This window comes from Corvus cornix, chromosome 2 (genome assembly GCF_000738735.6).
Source record: "Corvus cornix cornix isolate S_Up_H32 chromosome 2, ASM73873v5, whole genome shotgun sequence".
Classification (NCBI taxonomy): Eukaryota; Metazoa; Chordata; class Aves; order Passeriformes; family Corvidae; genus Corvus; species Corvus cornix.
The window spans coordinates 20,599,515-20,621,616 of NC_046333.1; the positions used below are offsets into that span (position 1 = coordinate 20,599,515).

The 22,102-nt window shown below is 34.8% G+C and overlaps 1 protein-coding gene across 3 annotated transcripts in view; it reads left to right on the forward strand.

Moving 5' to 3' along the window:
* ATP9B (ATPase phospholipid transporting 9B (putative)) overlaps positions 1-22,102 on the forward strand; it is a 168,796-nt gene that overhangs the window by 14,111 nt on the left and 132,583 nt on the right. For all 3 annotated transcript variants that reach the window (XM_039571307.1, XM_039571298.1, XM_039571302.1), the window contains exons 2-5: positions 1,497-1,670; positions 10,527-10,677; positions 14,089-14,202; positions 17,751-17,859. In XM_039571307.1, coding sequence (XP_039427241.1) covers positions 1,497-1,670; positions 10,527-10,677; positions 14,089-14,202; positions 17,751-17,859 — 548 coding nt within the window. The remainder of the gene's footprint in view (positions 1-1,496; positions 1,671-10,526; positions 10,678-14,088; positions 14,203-17,750; positions 17,860-22,102) is intronic.

Below are 22,102 nucleotides of genomic sequence, written 5' to 3' on the forward strand. Positions count from 1 at the left end.
CTTTTTTGGGCCCCTCTTCTCCCCAAGACCTTATTCCATGGGACTCTTTCAAACAGTTCTTGAAAAGGCTGAATCTGTTCTGAATACCAGGGCTGTGACCTTGCTTGCCACCTTCCTCCCTGCACTCAGGGTCTTGAACTTCACCATCTTATGGTCACTGCAGTCAAGGGTGTGTTGACCTTCACATGCCCAATGAGCCCCTCCTTGCTTGGTGAATATGAGGTTCAGCAGAGCTTCTCATCTCATGGGCTCCTCCTGAGTAATTAGAGAAGGAAGTTGTTGTCCAAGTGCTGCAGGACCCTCCAGGATTGCCTATGTCCTTTTGCATTGTTCCTCCAGCAGATACCAGGGTGGTGGAGGTTCCCCATGAAGACCAGGGCTTGAGAATGTGAAGCTGCTCCTCTATGTCTGTAAAGGGCCTCACCTGCATGCATTTCCTGTTCAGATGGTCTCTAGGAGACACCTACTAAAATGTTACCTTTACCTGTTCTCTCCTAACCCAGAAGTCTCATCCATCCCTTGGCAGAGCTCCATGCACTCCAGCTGCTCACTCACATAAAGGGAATGAATTTCCAGTTTTGTTAATTACTATTTTTATATGGTTTGGGTTTAGGTTGCTGTGGAGAAAATGGGACAGTTCCAGGATTTGCCTTGTAAGAGATGACTGTAAATACAGCTTCATAAAAATTATACTTACCAATTCTGAGTAACAGTGCATCTTCTTTCAATCATCTTCCCAAAGGTATAAAAGTATGAAATGAGTATGAGTATGAAAGTTAGTCAATTTGCATGCACATAGGGGAATTTTCTTACTGACTATTCCAGTGTTTTGTCTTATCTTAGAAAGCATTCCAGACATGTAAAATTAGAGTGGATAATAGTTTCTGGGGAGGAAAGGGCCATTGTTAGCTTAATGTTGTTTCCATGGGTCCCACAAGCAGATCTTGACTCACTGAAAGTTTTTGTGTAGAATTATAAGTGTAACTATGATGTTTTTGTAATTAAAACCAAGATACTGATGAGTGGTGTAGAAAGTGAGGCTCAAAGGCCTGCACACACAAGAAGAGACATCAGGAAAGCAGGTTGAAGAAGCACAGTGGAAATATAAAGTCTGTACTTCCAAGAAAACTCAGTCACTTGTGTCTGCTATAAGCTTTGTGAAGTAACTTCTGTTTAACAAAATCTTACAGAGAATCCTTTGAAAAGTAGGAGGTTGCAACTTTGCATGCACAGATTATATAAAAAACAAGAATTTCCCTGGAATTATTTATACTAGGATTGACAATGATTGCAGGCCTTTTTGCTGTATTACATAATTTTAACTAAAATCAGAGTATCTTGTTAATGTGTTAACAAAAATGCATGAGATGCTTAGATGAAAATACCTCCCTAATAAAATCCCATATGCCAAAAATTAACTTGTTACTTTAGGAGATCCCAGTAATAAAAAGTGATATATTGGCTGTTTATTTAGTGCTTTTATTTCATTTTGCCAGGTACCAAGTGGAAGATGAGTCCTCTCATTTGGATGAAATGCCACTGATGATGTCAGAAGAAGGCTTTGAAAATGATGAAAGTGATTACCATACTCTACCAAGAGCCCGAATTTCTCAGAGAAGAAGAGGCTTAGAATGGTTTATCTGTGGTGGCTGGAAGTTCCTTTGCACTAGGTTTGTCACATAGTAGTACTTTTAATTAAAGTTTTTAACTAATTAAATAAATAGTAACTTTGTATTGTGTGATATTAGCAGAGTACAGAACAAGGAATAATTTGCTTATCATGAATCTTTTGATTTATTTGCCTGCATTTTCCTTACTAGGATATTGCCAGCTGTTAAAAAACAGTTTCTGAAGAGCTGATGCTGTTGTGCCTCTCCTGTCTGCCTTGCTGACTTGCAAGAGAGATCATGAACTAAACTCGTATTAATCTGAGGTCCATAATTTGGCATGTATCCTGGTTCTCACTGCCACTCAAAACCACATTAGGATAGAGGAGTTAAATCTTTTGCTTTTGCAGATATTAGTGTGCTAAGTTGACAGTAGATATAAATCTACTGATGTTGCTGTAAGGAAAAAGCAAATTCATCAACTATAATGGTTAGTTAACCCTTCAACTTTAAAGGTTCAGGTATAAATGTAACTTGTGGTCTTGGAGTGAATTACAACTGGAATTAGCTCTTGTGATTTGGTTCTTATTTAGAAACTTTCTGTGCCAAACTCTGCTCTATGCAAATACCTTTCAATAGTAATTTTCTTACTAATTTTTAGCAAAACTTCTAAATAGAGAAATTGCTGTTAGGATTATTAAGGATCTTCCTTTTTATTTAATTTGGAATGATAAAATCTGAGAATCAGTCAAGTGAAGTGAGTGAAGCAATTTCAGTGAATTTAAATGACAAATGCTTTTTTTAGCAGATGTTTTTAGAAATGATTTAGATAGAAGTCTTCACAGGTGGTTTCCATGGTGCTTTAAGAGGCCCGTTGTTTTACCTAAGCAAAGCTGCATTTGTACACCTTCAGTTTTTTAAAATAATTGTTACAAAGCTTTAAAAAACATAATCTGTGTTGATTTCTGTTTTATATAATAATTTAACAAAGCCTCATGGTTTATTAATTTTATTATAGGGATTAAGTGTTTGGAAGGTAGAAGGAGGGAAGTAAGGTAAAAAAGTTTACAGAAGTAGTGTTTATATATGTAAATGGCTTTTGGAAGCACTGTTTCTGGTACAGATCTACATTTTAGTTGTTGAAAAAAACATTTTTAAGTATTTAAAGAAGTTGTTAATCTTCTGGACATGTCTTAAAATTGAGATAACTTTCAAACAATATACTTTTATGTGAGTTCACTTCTGTGAGTACTAGTGATTATTAGTTACTGTGGTTATATTCCTGTAAGTTTCATGAAAATAGGCGGATCAGTAAAGACTGCACCCTGACATGGAATTTGCAGTGTTTGGATAGAGACAGACAATTGCAAGGTGAGTTTATGTTGGAACGAATTAAAAATTGTAAAAGAATGTCACAACAAATTGTCATTAGTGCTGAAGATTGCAAAATATCGTGTTCCTGCTTGCTTTTTAAAATTGAGAGGTACACCTCAGCTTTCAAGCCTACAAACTTTCAAACCTGTTCGTTCTTTCAGTTACTTGAATCATATCTGTGATGGATTTTTGAGAAGGAAAAGAGAAAGAAAATTGTGCTATGGTTTGGTTTTGGTTTTTTTTGCCACGCTCTATACATATTTTACTGCTAGTGTAGGTGTGTAGAAGGAAAAGTCTTCACTAAGAAAGAGGCTTTAGGGGAGTATGACTTCTGCTTTGCTGATTTCCTCATCTGAATTTGGACACAATAAAGAGTCCATTTGGTCCTGCATTTATACCTACAGGCATTTTAATCACACCAATGTTCTTTATATCAGAACATCATAGCAGATAATTCTCATTTTTCGTGGAAAAAATAATGAAAAAATGATGAACTGATTCTAGCAGAAGCTTGAAATTTCAGTTGGACATTAGCAGACAGAGGATACTCTCACAGGAAAGCTGCAGATGCCTGCTCGGATGAGGTATGGAAAATGTTGTGGAAGGAAGGTGAATCCCGTGGTATCTTATCTACTGGTCCAGTTAGGCTGGATAGAAATCTTGTCTTGGATGAGCATTTCTGGGTGAATGTGTAAATACCCGTCCTTGTAGTAGGGAGGTTTCATCTGGGCTGAGAGCATTATTGAGGCTTTGTAATTGATAAAAGTCAGGGATATGCTGTCAGTGTAAGTTATTCTTTTGGAATGGTTTCTCATTTTAATAGCACTTTACAAATTTTTGCTGGGGCCCACAGGATAGGTGAGTTTTTGAAATGTCATTTTGCAGTTGATAAAGTTACCTAGGATCATGCAAAAAATCATGCAGGAAACTTGGAGGCTATTGTCATACCTGCGGTATTTACTTACACTATGTAGTAGAATTAGTTACAGTGTTTTTATGGGGTGTAAGGTATTGGTTTGGGATACAACCGTGTGTTGCCTTCTTGAAATTGAGAGGAAAATGTGAAAAAACAATTTTCCTGTGTGTTGGTGTATACATGGTATATGAACAACTGAAACTTATTTTCAGAAGACAGACAGAGTTCTCTTAAGTGTAATGTTAAGATTAAAGCAGTCTGAGACCTGTTCAGTTAAACAGAATTTAAAATTTCACTTTGTTTATATGGAAATCAGTACCTCATACCTGCATCTGGGTGAGGTTGAAATCTCAACTTCAACATGTAGAATTTCTTTTTGTGCTTCAAATGAAATTGTAAATTTTTCAAAGCTGTGACAGAAAGATGAACACAACAAAAGATTAGGCATTAGTCTGGATCTGAGCTCAGGGGGCCCCAGATTTCTTTTCGGTTCTCAGTTAAAGTCTTGTGTTTGTGTTCAAAATCACTTTACTTGTTGCAAACAAACAAAAACCTCCATACCCAGTGGGGGTTTTTGTCTGTCTTGCATTGTTAAGATTAATCTCATTTTTGTGAGAGGAAGTTTTCCATCTCTTACTTTGCAGCTTTAGGATTTTATATTCTACAGATTTTTGTTGCTACATTACAAACTGTTACTTTTTAGTTGAAAAAGTTTCACCTGTTTTGCAGAAGCAAATATGGAAGGTTTGACAAAGTTCTGTGTACTTGAAAAATGACTTTGTAGAAATCTTTTATTCAGCTTTTAACTTCAGTTTAGACAATAGACTTGTCGATCAAAATGGAATGGTGTGAACTTTATTTGCAAATCAGCAACTCTTTAAAGAGTTTTCACATTTGCAAGAAAAAAATCATAATTAAATCAAATGTTGTCTTTGATATTGGACAAAATGAAGGCTTAATTCAACCCATATAACTTTTAACTTCAGAAACTGCTTATTTCTTGCTTTCATAGCACAGTTAAAAGAAAACTTTGTGATATAGCATCTGTTTTGTGGTTGTAATCATTTCCCCTTTAACTTACAAATTCTCTTCAAGCTTGTGAAATTATAATGCACATAGATCAATACTCTGGAGTTCTTTGGGCTGGATTGATTTCTTTCTCATGAGATTTACATTCCACTTGTTATCAAAAACCACTTTGTCCCTATGAAAATGGTGCCATTGAATGGCATTTCCATATGAAGTGAAGGGGATATCAAATGCTCGGATTAATTTGGGCTCTAAGATGGTCTGTACGCTTTCAATTAATCTGCAACGCATTTGTTATGCAGAAGCATGGGAAAATGCTGATCTTTTGAGAATGACATGACCACTGTGTTGCTTTTGGCCTGATTATTGAAGCTACCTGTTGAGTACAATAATTACAGTATGTTTTCTTTGCAGAACTAGTTTCTGCTACTTAAAACCTAATAAGGAAAAGCTGACCCTTGCAGACAATATAAAGCTTTTATATTATCTTTCCATTCTGATGAAAATGCTGTTTTGTGAAAGATACTGGCAGTTAAGCTTGTAGGATAAAAGTAATGAAAAGAGAAAATAAAAAAAGCCTTTATTATTAGAGCTGTAGAGTCAGTTGAGACTTTTACTTTAGCTTTTGACTTGTAGAGATACTCTCTATTTATGAAAAAGTTAAGGGTTCTTATTTAACAATTACTTCAGGTTCTGGTTTGTTGGTGGGGAGTTTTTGTGGTTGGTGGGTTTTTGTTGTTGTTTTTCATTTAAATATGGTATTGATTACTAATATGAAGACTGTGGTTATTGTTCCTTCACATTAAAAAAATACATTAGGAAGCAGGTTAGTAAAAAGCTGTTTAATAGATATGCCTTGAAGTTCTTTTATAAATCAGGCAATTTTTCATATATACAGTCTTATATCGATATAGACAACATGGCTTATAACTAGCTTAAGGAAAAGGCTTTCTGTACATGTGTTGAATTTTCTAGGCAAGGGCATTTGAAATACAAACTTAAATCAGTGAACAAGGGTGCACTTCATTTTTTTTTTTTTTATTGCTGAATCCCTAGCATAATATGTGATTTTACATAAGAGTTCAGAAAAATCTGAATTGTGTCTTGATCATGCTACATCTTACATTATGTTTCTAGGCTCTTTGAGGCTTGGAGAATGATACTCTCGTTTATCATACAAATTTACTGAGTACATAAAGCCCATGAAAGGGTCTATACCCTTGCTCAAAAATATTTTATGTATTGGGGAATGTTAATTCAAGAACAGATTAGAAATGTGCTGGATGTTGATAACTTGAGTTACAAAAATTTTGGGTAGACTTCATTGGTGTTAAAATTTTTAATTAATGTAAATTGATGAGGATTTCTGAGGCCAGCATGTCCACCTTGTATTCTTCCTGGGATAAAGCAGTAATTGCTGCTGAGACTGTAAATAGCAGAGTCTAACTGATTTCTATTTTAACAATAATAAAGCTCATCTGAACCATGACAATACTGATTTGGGCATAAACTGTAATATTTTCATCATCTGTGACTTTCTCACCTCTGAGAATTTGACTGTTGATAGCTCTGTGTCAGTCAAATCCCTTTTATCAAAGGTATTGCAGTTGTTTCCCAGTCAGACATCACTCTTGTGTCTGTACTTCTTGGCATTTGCTAATCTAATGGTCATGATGGTGTCTGTTGATCTGTAGCAAAAAAAGTAGTTGCAAGGAGGGCAGACTCCATGGCAAAGAAGGCAGCATAATTATGTTGCTTTAGGTGAATGTTTAATTTTAGCAATAGAGAAGTCCTTAGTGTCTGAGGAAATGATTCTACAAAAGAGACTGTGCCTAATCAAAGATTCAGTCTGTTTACAGTTCAAATGCAAAAAAGGATTGAGCAATGCAGGATTTCAAACATTGTCAGGGAATTTCTATCTACAGGATTGTAGGCAGAGCTGTCATGCCAGCTCACTTTCTCCAGGAAAAAATTATTTTCCTTGGAATTTTTTTCCTACAGATTTGTCTTTACACTTCTCACCGTATAACTAAGGTGTCTCTTCTGTGTCTCCACACCCTGCCCTGGAAACTTAACAAGTTTAAAGCTTTAGTGCCGTGAGCAGTTTATCAAGTAAAAATTCAAGTTGGCACTGACTGGAATCATTCTGCCTTCTGCTGCAAATATATAAACTGCATTGTTTCACCTATTTTTACAGTTTTTTAGAATTTTAAAGGTTGGGGATGGATATAACTGAAAATAATCCCCTTTTATTCTGCATTAGTTTACAACTGGATCGATTTGCAGGCCTGGTTTTCCCATGCAGTTGCCTGAGTTTTTGTGCCAGCACAAGGGAAGGAGCAAGAATCCACACCTTTGTTAGGGGAAGAAGGAGGTACTGGACATCTCAACAGCAGCAGGATCTGTTCACAGCCATTAAACTGATTGTGGAATCATGAAATAGAAAGACTGCTGTTCATTTTGGTTTAAAGACAAGCTTAAATAATTAAATTTCCGATTTGTATGTTATTAAATAACAGGGCTGAAGTTTGAAAGTTGAGTTAACACTGTTAAAATTTTTGTGATAGAATTAATTTTTTGTTGCTATTTTAAAGTGACTGGAGAAAGCTGATGAATGGACTTCTATTTGTAACAAAAATAAAATGCATATTTACATAGGATTAAACCAAATTGATGTCTATCCCATAGTGAAAGTTCCGGGGAGCAAATCTTAAGAATCCAGCGTTTAAAATTGAAGTATTTTAAAGGTCAGCTTGTGACTATTGATGTAGTGGTATTTCCATAGCAAAGTTCTTGTTGCTTTGAATGATTTCACTATTGCATAACCTTTAATTTTCTTTGAAAAGACCAACAACTTTCAATTCCATTCTTTGGCAAAATTAATTTGTTACAAGCATGGGATAATGTAGATTACATACAAGAACACTTTAATTGGGATTGTGGCAATGTAAACTAGCTATCAGCCTTCCTTTCCTGCAGTATTTGTGTGTTTCATGATTCTGTAATTGTGAATAAACAGACTAGGAAAGAACCTTAAGAGCTTTCGAGTCGATTCCTTGCCTGTACAGAATGAATTATATCTATCGCTGATGTCTGGTCTAACCACATCTTAGAGACCTGCAGCAATTCCAGCCTTCCTAACTGTCTCCTCCACCCCTGTCATTTAAAGACTTTACTCAATATCTGTCCATGTTGTGCCCACCCTGCTTATTGATCTGCCACAGTTGAAGGTCTGTCATTAGTTAATAATGGTGGACCTAGAGAATAATTGTCACTTTCCTCTTTGCAGCTGGTTCTTACATACTTGAAACCATATTAGGTCCACACTCGGCCTTCTGTGAACAGCTCTGGTTTTTTTGTGTATCTTGTAGTCAGCCTGCCCTGCTTTCTAGACCTGTAATTGTTGCTCTTGTGTGTGGTCTCTGTTTTCCCAATAGGCCTGTTTGTTGAAATTTGGTATTCAGAATGGTCCTGTAAGCCAACTGAGATCATGCTAGCACTGATTGAGAGAAAGGAATACATTCATGACTTGCTACAAGTATGCTTGTCCACACTGAACAGATGTCTTTTTTTTGCACATGTATAATATTCACTTTCAGTAACTGAGCTGCCGCCTTTTTGAGCATTTCCTGGTTCTGTATTTGTGTAGTTGATTATTTCTCTGTAAACTGTGTTGCACTCGTAGCTGTTCAACTGCATTCTATGTCTTCCAGGTAGTTTTTGTAATCTGTCAAGACAGCCTTGAATTCAGATCTGCTCTTTTCATGTACCCCTCTCTCTTCTAGTTTATTTGTGGTCTGAAAAATGAAATATTCAATAGTCAATTACCCAGTAAGTTCTAAGTAAAGCTTTGCAGACCTTCACTGAAATTACTTTGATTTTATATAAGCTACTCTGCAATTATGATTTTTCCAACTGCATCAGTTCCAAGAATATGTTCCTTTACTTTTCTTATGTCTTGAGAGTTAAATTTTATTTGAGACATAGAATCATAGAATGATTTGAGTTAAAAGGGACCTTTAAAGATTATCTAATCCAGGCTCCCTGGCATGGGCACAGACATCTTTCACTAGATCAGGGTGCTCAAAGCCCCAGGAGTCAATAGCAGACATGTGCTCTAAAACAGTAGTGCAACTGGTTCTTCTCAGAGTGAAATTAGTTCCATTTTAGAGTTTGTTCTTGACATGTCAATGTTGGTTGTGACTTCTGTTTTCTTACAGATGTGTACAAATACATATGAATAGGTTGACTATATAGAAACAGTAAACAGTGCTGAGGTGATTTGATTGTAAATTTCCCTCTTGATCTCAGCCAAATCCTTTCTGTTGGTTTGAATAAAATTTGTAAGAACTTCCTAATGGTTGTTTTCTTTTTGCTGCATCAAAATATCAAATATGCCAGTATATTTGAAAACCTCACTAGAAATTGTTTCTTATTTAAACTTCATCAGTTGATGTAGCCGAAATCTGCTGTTATCAGCTCTGTCAACTGCAGTAGGTGAAGAACACGGAAGGCCTGTCTGCACAGTGTTCCTGATTCACTTGCCTAAAACAGACTCCCAACATGACTGAGGCACCTCCTCACTGTATTAAAAAATAAATACAGATAAATTCTCATTTAATGTGCGGGATTGTAAACTAAGTATATGCAGTGTACAGCAAACCCACTTTTCTTTGCAAATGGTTTCTGGATATCTTTCTGCCTGTAGATAGTGCTGGCAAGTGTTAAGCTGATTACATTATGTGAGTTGAGTCACATCCGTGTTTGTTCCTTGTTTTACGGCTGTTAGTAAAGTCTCTTGAGCCTCAGAGGCATCATTCTGTTTGCCAGCCTTTTGTTCCTCCTTGTTGTGATCTCTTCCCATCATTCCTGTATCCTTGCCCAAAATGCAGTTGTTTAAAGTTTGCTGTGAGCTCTTCTCTATCTCACTGCTTGTGGTTTAAATTTCTTCAATAGATTTGTAAGCTGGTTAGGCAAGGATGCTTTTCCTTTCTTCTGTGAACTGAAGTTCCCCCATTACAGGTCATTGTGCAATCTGCATTTACATAGTGGGCTTGTTTTGAATGGTTTTCTGGTTTTGTTGGTTTGGTTTTTTTAAATATATGACAGTGTGGGGTTAGCAGTGGTATGGAGGAAACGGAAGATTTGCAAATTAGGTGGAAATTGTATCCAAAGCTGCTGAAATCTTTTGAACTGTATTGAACAGAAGCCTTATTTCTCTTCAATCATTAGCATAATCTGAGTGTTAGTAATCCAAGATAAAGAGTTTAGCCAAGGAACTATAAGGTATGATGCAGAATCTTATTAACTAGAATTTTTTTGATCTATTTCAGGGTAAGGTGTAGTGAAACTTGTCATTGTATTAGGATTGTCTGCAAATAATGTGCAAGTGTTTACATATGTGTATATCTGGATGAGTTGAATACTCTGTAATTGCCCTAAATTTGAGAAGTTAACATCATGCTTTCTTATTTACATGTGGCAAACATTTTTAAGCCTGTTTTTCGTAGGTATTTGCCTTTAGGGGTTCCAGGTTTGGAAATTGTGATGTCACATAGTACATTTTTAGTTTTAAAATAAACAATTGTCTTTCTTTGCAGTTGTTCTGATTGGCTCATAAACATTTGTCGAAGAAAGAAAGACCTGAAGGCTCGCACAGTGTGGCTTGGGTGTCCTGAAAAGTGTGAAGAAAAATACCCAAAAAATGCCATAAAAAATCAAAAGTACAACATCTTTACCTTTATACCTGGGGTAAGGCCACTAAATGTTTTCTGGTGTTGGGCTGACTGTATGTTCTGTAGTGTTTTTTGACTACTCCGCAAAAAGATAATTTTATTTGCTCAGATACTTCTTTTTCTTTCTATATTTGTCTCAATGACTTCAATGAAAAGTAACAGTTGAGAGCAAGTTTGCATTTTTATTAAATTGTTTTGTTTTCAAAGGGATATGTACTTAATTGCAGTCTGAGTGGTTGGAATTCAGTGAAGCTTTTGAAATTTGAGATGGGTTTCTTTGCACTTTTCTATTAATCATTAGAAATTTGTAATCCTTTTTAAAAAAGAAGCACTTCTGCATGCACAGGGCTGACTTCAATTGAGAAGTAAATAGTCGAAAATCACAATTTAGTCCCATGGATATTTTCTCATACTCCTTGCCATTGAAAGTATAATAAATAATGAATTCCAAAATGGACAGCTCCTTAAAGGACAAAAACAACTAACATCTTCAGTTTGTGTCAAAAGTAGGCCTAGTTTAGTACTTTTCAGAGTTGAATTTGTTATTGCAGTTTTTTTGTAGGTGTTTTTGACTTTGAGTGCAGTTCTTCAGGAAATACCTCTGTTGTGGAGTAGAAAGTTTTTATGTCACTTTTTTCCTAAGAAGCCATATTGTACCTTAATTTCAGTTTTTTGCTTGTCACATGCACTGTGCATATGAAGACAAAAGAGACACTATGGTTTTGTCTAGTTCATAGTTTTAAAAAAAATTTCTTGTTACAATGAAATTTAGCAACAGAGAAACAACTTTTGAAACTTAAGTAGTTAAACCTAAAAATATATCCTACTGTGATATTATAAATTTTAGTATTACACTTTTGCTCATATTTTTACAAATATTTTTTACAAATACCATCCAGAGTTCTGTGGCCCATAGAAAAGCTGAATGTCTTGTACTTTTGAATACCGACATGCTTTGTCTTAAATTTTTTATTTAAGTGATCATACTGATTTATAAGAGTATTGATTCTGTTCTTCTGGCCTCTTTAGTCCAATGAATGGCAGGTGTTTTCTAATCCATTTCCTTATTAAAACAGCAAAAAAAATTAATGGCCTTGTAATTAAGACTGATCTCCTGTCAGGAAAATAAAATGTCACTTATCACATGTGGATAAAATATTCTCATCATTATTGGACAAAGTAAATGTTTTCTTCCAAAGTTTAAATTATTAAATACACTGAAATTGGTTAAGCCACATATGCTTTCCTAAAGGTCACAAAATTCATTAAGCATATAGTAAGGCATTGATTATTGCAACTAGAAATCTGCAGTGAAGATTACAAATCCTGAGCAAGATTCAGGTTCCCTATAGGGATTAGCCATAGTTTGCAATTCCCTATTGTGAGAGAGAATGTTTGTTCTTTTTTGATATTTTAAAAATCTTGGGTTTAGGCCAAGTAAGATTTTTTATTTGGTGCTAGTATTTGAAAAATCATCAGAAACTTCAAAATGAAGTGAGATCCTAAATGTAAAGCCCAATAGTTGGTGAAAATGAAGTGTTCTCAAATTTTAATTTTCAACATAATTTAAGACTTTTCATTGATTAGAATAGTGTGTAGCTGTCTTTTTTTTATGCTGCTTTCCTAGAAGTAATTTGTAGGGAACATCTCTGTATTTGTTCTAAACCCATAAATATAACAAAGTCATAAATATTGACTCCAGTGATCTACTCTCGTTAAAATTTTCATAATGTGAAATTTTGTGTTCTCTTTTATGGCTTTTTTAACATTGAAGCATGGGTAATATTCAATGATTTCATATCCAAATACAAACTTAAAATAGTGCTTAGATTAACAGAATTTTACTTGCTGGCTAAAAGAGCTGTAACATTTCCAAAATATCACCTAATTTCTGAACATTTTGTAAAATACTAGCTGCTTCTCCTTTTATACCAGTCTTTCAATTTCCATTTATAGTTTCCTATACATCTTGATACAGCTGCTTAGGAATTTTGCATGTGTTTCCATAAAACATACCTTCTGTGATGGGCAGATTTTGAAGATACCTCTCCTGAACTTCAAGGCAGTAGTTTTATTAGTTTTATGTAGCTGGAGACTTTTCAGTTTGCTTTCCTGGACTGAAGTGCTTAGCTTTGTATTGAATGAACTGTCAGTGGTCTGTCAGGATTCAAAAGATTTGTAGGAAGGTGCTTTTTAACTTCCACCTTCTCCTACAAGATTTGTGCCTCCTAAGGTAGTCTGTGGACTTTTCTTTGACCTGGTGTATCAAGTTTTTATAAACAGTTAAACATATTAGCAGAAATGAGTGTATGAACTTCACCAGGCTCAACACAAGGTGCAGGTTCAGCCTGAAATACTTTCATTTTGGAAGAAGGCTCTGATCTTTCCAACAACTTCAGCTTTTACTTTTTTACCTTGACAGTTCTATTGGTAAATCATGAAATAGCATTCCATGCTCTGGAAAAAAATCTAATGCTTGGAGGCTGTTTAGGTAGTCTTTAGCTGAACTGGCAGTTTTGAGGTACCACTACTTTTTTGTGCCTGCCAGAAAGACACTTTGAAATGAACTTTCCTGAATATTTTTTCCTAGAACATAGGTTTTTACATAATTAAGTAATAATGTTGGACTGGTAAAAGCAATAAATATGAGTCAAATAACTTTGATTTTTATGCAGAAGTCATTGTAATATTAACTGAATTTTAAGATTAAAAGATGGAGACAATCTTTAAATGTGGCTTTTGGATCTATTTTGAATGTTTTATCTTTGAAATAATTGGTTATTCATTTTCTGAAGTCTCAGTGTTCCAAGTTCAGTAACCACTTCTCTTAATGTTGCTGGAGGTGCCATGTTACCCTGACTTCCTGAAGAAATATGTGAAAGTCTTTGAAGATTCAAAATTCTATAAAATTAATAATGTTCTTAGCATTGTAATTACGACCAAAGCAATCTTGAGAACATGCAGTTGCTGAAGTGGTGCTTTTAATTTCCAAAGGAATCTCTGCATCTGTCATTGCTTTGGAATATGGGACAATGTATTCTGTGATAAGTTTACTGTGGGTTCACTTAAAAGTTGGCTAATTAGCTCTGAGTTTAGACCAAATCTTTGATTTATTAATAAATATATCCTAGTACCTATATTTAAATATTTGCCCAGTGATCTTGATACATAGACCAGTTTTCAAAATACAAAAGCAAATTGCAAGGCAATAATATCAAAGGATTTTTCTCCACAAAAATAGCAGTATAATATTAAATAATGTAGTAGTGTGTGATGATATATATTGTTCCATATAAGTACCGTAATAATGCCATCTATAAAAGTATGATAGATAATGCTTTTATATCTCCTATCATGAAAAAGTATACTTTATGTATATTATGGGTACAGATTTTAAGACATTTATCTGTTTTCTTTTTCATTTTAGGTTTTATATGAACAGTTCAAGTTTTTCTTGAATCTCTATTTTCTCGTCGTGTCCTGCTCACAGTTTGTACCAGCACTGAAAATAGGCTACCTGTACACATACTGGGCTCCTCTGGTAAAGAGAAAAATACTATTAACTAGAAGTTTTGGGGTTTCAATGTCAATGAAAGGTTCATGTCTATGTACATTGCATAAACCTGCAACTGCTAAACTACAGTGGTCAAAGAACATAAGAGAAGTAAAATGCTTATTTGAAAGCTGTTGTTTGATAGCCCTCCCTTCCACTCACCTACTATGTCTCTGCCCTACAGGCTAGAGGTCATTTTTGTTAACTAGCTAGCCTGAGTGTGTAGTGCTCTGTTCTGCCTGCTGGTCATTCAAGAGTTTAAAAAAACCAACAAGCAGGAAAAGCTCCAGCTACTAGAGAAACTTACTGGGTAACATAAGTAATTTGTGTGTTAAATATCTTTCCATTTATTGTTATTTTGGTGACTATTTAGTGTTTTCAGACTAGGTCAGAATTGTGAGCATAAATTTTTTGCATTCTTTCTGTATCAGTTTTGATCACAACCTATTCTCGCAAAAATTGAGATAAAATATTTTAAGCCATGGATAAATCAGGAGGAAATTGTGCCTTGAAAATAAGTTACTAATTAAACATGCTTCTCCTAATCAATTACCCTGCCAGTCGCACTGGCTTTCTTTTGATACGTCTTTTTATTATTGAGCCCTCTGCAGTATTTTCTTGGGAAACTGTTCCAACAGCTTCTGACTCAGGTTTCCTACAGTTTGAAAACTGAATTCTCTTCAGAGGAGACCCTTTTGGTAGTCTGCCAGCTGCATTGCCATGATCTGGAATTATTTTCTTGTCTTAACCAGATCATTACCTTTTCTTTCATCTTCTTCCCAGTCCCTCCACACTAGGTTTAAAGACAGGAAGAACAAATGCCTTATGTTTTGAACTTTTTTTAAAAATTGGTATTTTTCAGTAGCATTTATTCTCAGTGGTATTCAAGAAGAACTGACATGCTGACTGCTTGAGTAAAGGTCGTTCTTAACAAGTCAATAGAGTAAATATTCTGGATTGATTTCATTGTTTTAATTGTTGTAACGTGTCCTTTAAACTATGGATAAATGGAGACACCGTTCTGGGTGTTCTTCCCACCTCTCTTTCCAGACAACTTTTTCCTTCTGTTGCAACAAAAAAACACTTTCAAGACAGAAAGCTTGTTCAACAGAGAGATTTAAAATGGATATTTACAAAGTCTTTGTCACTGACATAGAAAAAAAGACCTTGTCTGGAAGTTGATCTGTTCACCATGATGTGCTGGGTGCAGCGCTATGCATTAGTGGGGTAGTAAGGAAAAAAATCCAGCATCTCAGCCCATTTCTACCCTGCTCAAAGAAGGGAGAAAATACTGTATTTTGCAAACACCAGTAATCTGTTCTGTATAGATATGTTTGTCTCATTCAAGGGTATTTTGAATTATGTATCCTGGTTTTCACACACAGCTTGAAAATACCAATATGTCAATATCTTGTTTTGCCAAACTTACTTGTTTCTACTTTAATAGCTTTTCTACTAATAATCAACCTCCAGGTAAAAGACATCAACTGAATGTTGAGCAAAGCTAAGTGTTATGAGGAAAATACAAAACATTTAAGTCAGATCCTTTGGTCTGCTTTTGCTGCTTAACAGATAAGTTTAGGTTTTTTTGAAGGGTGTGTAACTGCTGCTAAAGTAATAATCAGAGGAGTAGCTATGACTTGTATTTTGTCTCAAAATTTTAAAGGAAAATTTTTTGCCCTGATACTTAAAACCAAATGAATAGAAGTTGACTATTGTTAGAAGGCTTTTGGGGTTTTTTGGTGGTGTATGTGGATTTTGTGGGTTGTTTTGTTAGGTTTTTTTTTTGCCTTTCGTTTATTTCAACAGTTTTTACAGCACAGATACACTGAGATCAAGCCCCAAAGTTCTTAAAACAAGACTGCTTTGCTAATTTATTGTCAATTGCTGTAAGGAATGGACTTCTTGTTTCTACTCCAGCATACAAAGGTTTTAAAGCATACAGGTTTGATTGTAAGAAGTACACTAGAGATACTTACCTGCTTAAAGAAAGATGACAGGTTTCTTTTGTTAAACTGGCTTCACAATTTCAGCTCTCCTTTGGAAGAATATCAGCTTCCTTTGAGCAAATGACTAAAATGAGAAGTGTCTTCCTTAAATTGTTCCTCATAGTCATAGTCAGCTGTACTCAGCTGCTCTGCACAGGGCCGCTAGAGGAAATTCTTGCAATTAACACCTTGCGTTCTATGTTTTGATTGCTGTCTAGTAACAAGGTGTGTGAAAATGACAAATATATTTAAAGGTGCTTCAGGAGTGCCCTTTTTTATGCTGCTAAAATATCTATATTGTCAAAGCATATGAAATGGTGCTGTCAGAAAGGGGGAAAATCTGATTGTTCATTCAATTATGCCCTGGGAGTAAAAAGAGAATGCTTTTTGCATAGGCCATTTTTTGTTCTATGTAGTTGCAGTATAATTGTAGCCAATGTAAACCTGAACAAACAAGTAGTGCTTAACTATAAGGTCACAACTTATATTAGAATAAGCCTTGGAACTTTGGTCTGGAACTGCGAAACAGCCCTAAAACCCATAGGAGGATTTTAGTAAACACTCTTTTAGGAAAGCTCTACACCTTCACTCCTTTCATATTGCTGGGACATGAGGGGAAGGTTGGCAAACTGTCGAACTTCTGCAAGAGAAGTCTAATGGCATAAATTTTCTTTTATAAAGTATTGGTGGTTGTCTGAAGCTAGATAGATAATGCAGAATCTTATTTGTTGGTGGATTTGTTAACATTTGAATTTTGTATCCATCTTGTTTATAATAATGAATGATCCTTTTACTGGTGAAAATTTTATTTCTCTTTCACTGATGGAGAAAAACTCAAGTACTAAGTCTAAGCCAGAAGATCTGATCTGAGGAGGTTTAGAGAGGTAGAGAGGAAATTTATGTGCTTACCCCTGAATTGTTCTGTGTTTTTTAGCTTAGGACTCTTTCTAGCCAGGGACCGTCACAGCTGAGTGAAGCACTCTGTGTGCTTCCAGTAGAAGCCGCAGGGACACTGCCCTGTGAAAGAAGCAGCTGAAGCATTTAGACACTTTTTCAGAACAAATGCCCTTTGTCTATATTTGTGATGTGTTGCTAAATAACTACATTAAAGATGCAAAATCATTAAGCTAGCCATCCATTTATCTTTTTTGTGTATTAGGAAAAACACAGGTTTTCAACATTAGAATTGGAAACTTTTAAAATGCCCTAAAGTTTGTGGAAGATAAGGAAATATGTATGCTTATTGAAACTAAAGGCTGTCTTTAAGTAATCCAAAGCACTTTCCTTTTTTGCATTTCAAAATACTATCTCATTTATGTGTACTTGGACATATAGTTACTCTAATTATATTTGTACAATGTGCAAGTATGATTTGGTTTTTGCTTTTCAAGATCCTATTTTAACTTATTGAAGAAAAGACTCAAATCTAAATTAAAAAAAGAAAAGTAAATACTCTAAGCACATGTTCTTACTCTGTGTAGTGTTCCTACTTGTCTATTTCTATTCTAGCACTGAGAATTCTGAATTGCATAATTGTATCTTTAACAGGGATTTGTTTTGACGGTCACAGTGGTACGGGAAGCTGTTGATGAGTTCCGACGTTACAAGAGAGACAAAGAAATGAACTCACAGCTATATAGCAAGCTGACAGTACGAGGTTAGCAAAACCACTCATATAAATCCTTAAAATATTTCATCTTTTTCTTATTTATACATTTGCAGGCTTTCAGTTCAAAGAAATAACTAATAGTTTCAAGCTGTAGAACTCAGAATGAAACTGATATTGAACTAAATAAAGCATGTGATTTCCCTTAGAGAAATATGATTGTTAAACTTGGCCTTTTTATAAGAAGTTTTATAAATATTTGGTTGTTTGTCAAAGAAAGGTGTATGACTATAATTGTATGTATTTTTTAAGAATTCTGCTGTTTAGTACCCTTACTTCAAAGTGCAGTTCACCTCTGAAATTGATGATGAACTCAACGACATTGTCTACCATGTATCAAGTATATATAGGAAATAAGGGAGCAGTAAATAATTAAACTAATTAAAATTCACTAGAGCCTTTCAAATTTGGTGGATATATTTGTGCCTAAGAAAAGGAAGGTGTATTGTGAGTCAGCTTCAGTATCAAAAATATTAATTTGAATTTTTGCATGTAATTTGAAATCTATTTGATCATGCAATATCTGGAACAGCTGGTTTTCTTTCATGAAAGGAGAAATCAGTTATGACTTTTTTTGCACTCAACACCTTTGACAGGTTTTCTTGAAGACTTTTAAGGAAGTGAAGCACTTCAGATGCGAAATGACGAATTTGATAGGATATTGTAAATTTTAAACAAGGGCATAACAGAGAACTATGCATTGCTCTTCACTTTTATGTGCTTAGCATGTTTTACTGATAGATTCAGAAAAGTGCCTCATAGAAAGGTGCCAAAAAATAATGAATAACCTGTTATCAAATCTAATGAATAACCTTACAACACGACCTTGCTATTACCGTCAAAAGGTTTTTTTCCTCTGTTGAGGATTTTCCTTGGCATAAAAATTCTAAAAGTGGGAAGGAATGTGAGGTTGCACCTCAAGCACTTAGAGTATATGGCAGACATTGTGCCAAATGTAAACTCTTTTTGCTTCTTCCCAACACACATTTCAGTGCACTTTTTAGTATATATTGGTGAGTATTTACTGAAAGTCAATGGGAAGAGTAACATCATCAGATCTTGGAATCTTGTTTAGAAACTAAACTCTTGGAGTAGCTCCAGATAATATTCTCTCCAGAAAAAATGGATGAAAAGCTTGTAATGTAACACAAGTATGTTCTGTATGTTCCCATTTTTTTAAGTAATTGGAAGGTAAACAGTCACCAGTCTCATTAGTGATGGCATAGCCTAGCAGCTGAGAGGCATTCATGCTGCTTCCTTGCAGTATGGACGATTGCATTGTTTTCTGGAGTTTCCGTACTGAAGGGAGCAACTGTAGGGAATACTCTCATGTTCTTCCTTTCCTTATCAGTCTGAAATAGTGTTATCCACATTTAGAAGTACAGCTCTTGAAGTTTGGCATACGGGACAATTGGCATAGCTGTAATTTGTTTAACACAAGAGTATCCAGATCTTTTACAGTTGTTAATACAGTCTGTTAGGAAATGGACTCTTAATGGTTTTTGTTTCGGAGTTGTAGTTTAAACTGCTAGTTGGCCTATTTGTTTTTTAGATCTGTTATGGTAGGCCACTGAACACTCACCTTTGAAACAGATAATACAGTCCTACCCTACTCAGCAATAGTGTTAGTAATCTGAAATTCTTAATTCAGGAAGCACATGTACAGTTTATAGTTACCTTTGTGATGTAAATGTCAAGACTGACATTTGCTCTTTTAAGAGCAAAGTTTGGTGCATTTTGTGCTTCTCTTTTTTAAACTTATGTTTAGAGTTAATAAGCATTTAAGCAGCATTTAAGTAGAAGTTTTGGAATTGCAATTTCCTCTTTCCCAGCTCATGAAATATTTTGTGAGGGTATATGTGTTTGAAAAACCCTTCATTTTGTGGCTTCTCCTAGAAATAAGGAAGTTGTCAATGAAAATTAGATTTGGTCACGTTGAGGTGACTGTCTTCTAGATAGAGAATAGAGACTTAAAAGTAGTATACAGTAGTATATAGGTAAAGCCCAGCAGCTATATCAGGAACTGACACATAGAGAGCAGTGACTTATTAAAAAGAAGCTTTTAAAATGCCCTTTTTAAAAAGAGGAAAAAAAAAAATCAGCGTTTACCTACAGGAGTGTTTGTCTATTTTGACTTTTGGACTTTGGTGTCAGTGCCATCATGAATTCATACTTGATTTTTGTTCTGTTTTGTGTGTTTTTTGAAGACTGATATTCTACAGAAGTAAAGATTCGAGAACTCTGCTTACAATGAGCTCTGAATCCCATGTTGACAATTATGTGTGATCATTGAACTAACATCATTTTGAGTAATGACCAGTTTTATGAGTGAAAACGTTACTGTGCTTACCACTCAAAACTGTTGTACTATATGTTGCCACAAACCCATATATAAAATCATAAGTAAAATCATGATAAATTGCCCTTTTTTCCTAATACAGGATTGTTCCATAAAAAGGTGTTCTGTGAGATATAATTATGATACAAAAAAATGGGACTTCTTCTGTGATAATATTAGACCAAAATTTTTTACGTGTTTGAGAAGGATGTAGGTTTATCTTATTTATCTGTGTAAATTAATAAAATCAAGTACTATGCTTCCATGCACTATTTTTAAAAGTAACTTTCAATATAATTACTTAATTTTTAATATTGACAGTATTCTTCAAGTGGAAAAATTTGGTTAAGCCTACTATACTAAAGTACAGGCTAATGGTTTGGAGAAAGAAGGCTTTGTTACTTGTGAATGAACAAACTTGATACTGATTTAATTAAAAGCCTGAAAAATGATGCCACTCTTAAGAGTCACTTTTCAGAGTGGAACTACACTTTATACTGCTATAGCATCTTTTTTTTCCCTAGTGGTTTTATGACTTGTGCTAGTTATACAGTCTTTTATTTGAAATATTTATTTTTTTCCATCTCAAAGGTAGAGAAACTGACATAGAGATGTTAAGCAGGTTGCCCATGCTCCATTTGGACAGTAGGAAAACTTAAAATTAACAAGGTTCAGTTTTCAGTTTTGGTGTATAAAAATGAAAATGTAATGAAAATCATTTGTAGTTAGTTTTTTTCCAAATTAGTGTTTACTAAAGGAAAATAAACATATTTGTAGCAATAGAAGTTAGTGGGATCTAAATTATGATTAATTACTTCCATAAAGATAGTGTGGGTAGGCTGATTTTTAAACTAAATTTTTTTTTATGCAGTGTTGCAGTAGATTAAAATTGGGAAGTCTGTGACTACCTAACAGGCTTAACTTTCTGTTGGAGTTTTCCATAGTCTTGGGAAATCCTAAACGTGTAAAACATGTGAATGCTGTCCTATGACTTGTATTTTGCTAGTGTAAGAACCACCAGCTTTTGAAGATAAGGGTATTCACACTAGGAACTCTTGTAAGACTTAGAATTTCTTTCTAGTAATTGAAAATCGTGAATATGTATTCATTGTAATCAGTTGTTTTTCATAATAATGATCTGTTCAGAGCAGGAAATCAAGGGAGAATGGGACATCTCTTTTAAGTGTTGCTTATTTGTAGTTGGACAGCTATTGGCCAGATTAACATCCATAGGCTACTTTTGATTCATGAGATATCCAGTGATACACAGTTCCCTATTTGTCATGTAACATGGAAAAGCTCAGACACCCCTTGTTGAATTTGCAGCATGTAACTTTGCACTGTTTGAGTTGGCAAACCTGCTGAATGTGAAGTTGGGATTGTTTCTATTTTTTCAACCCTTCATGGCAGGTGATGAAACATGCAAATCAGTAAATGCATTGAATTTTCTCAGTAAGCAAGTCAGTTAAGGCTACCTGTCTCATGTCATGAGATTCTTTTACCTTGTTTCCTTGATTATGGTATGAAATATATTAAGTTGTTCAGCGTATGAGGCATTCTGCTGTCTTAATCTTATTGAGATGTTTGCTGTAAAATCTGCTTTGCTGCATGTGAAAGTCTACAGATCCTTAATAGACAGTTTTCAGTCAGCATTCAAGTTTAAATTGGAAGGAGGAATTGAAATTATCTGACTGTTGAAGGTTCTGTAAATTTAATTGCATTTTTCTATTTCAGACCAGTTCACCTGCATATGCTTTTGTAGAGTAGAAAACTGCAGTGGAAAAAAAATTAGACCTGGGCATGCAGGTTTGGGAGGACTTCTGGTTTTCTTACCTAAGGGACCATTATACATTTGACAGAGTTTCTTGTCTTACGCACTTAGGTATGACCAATTAA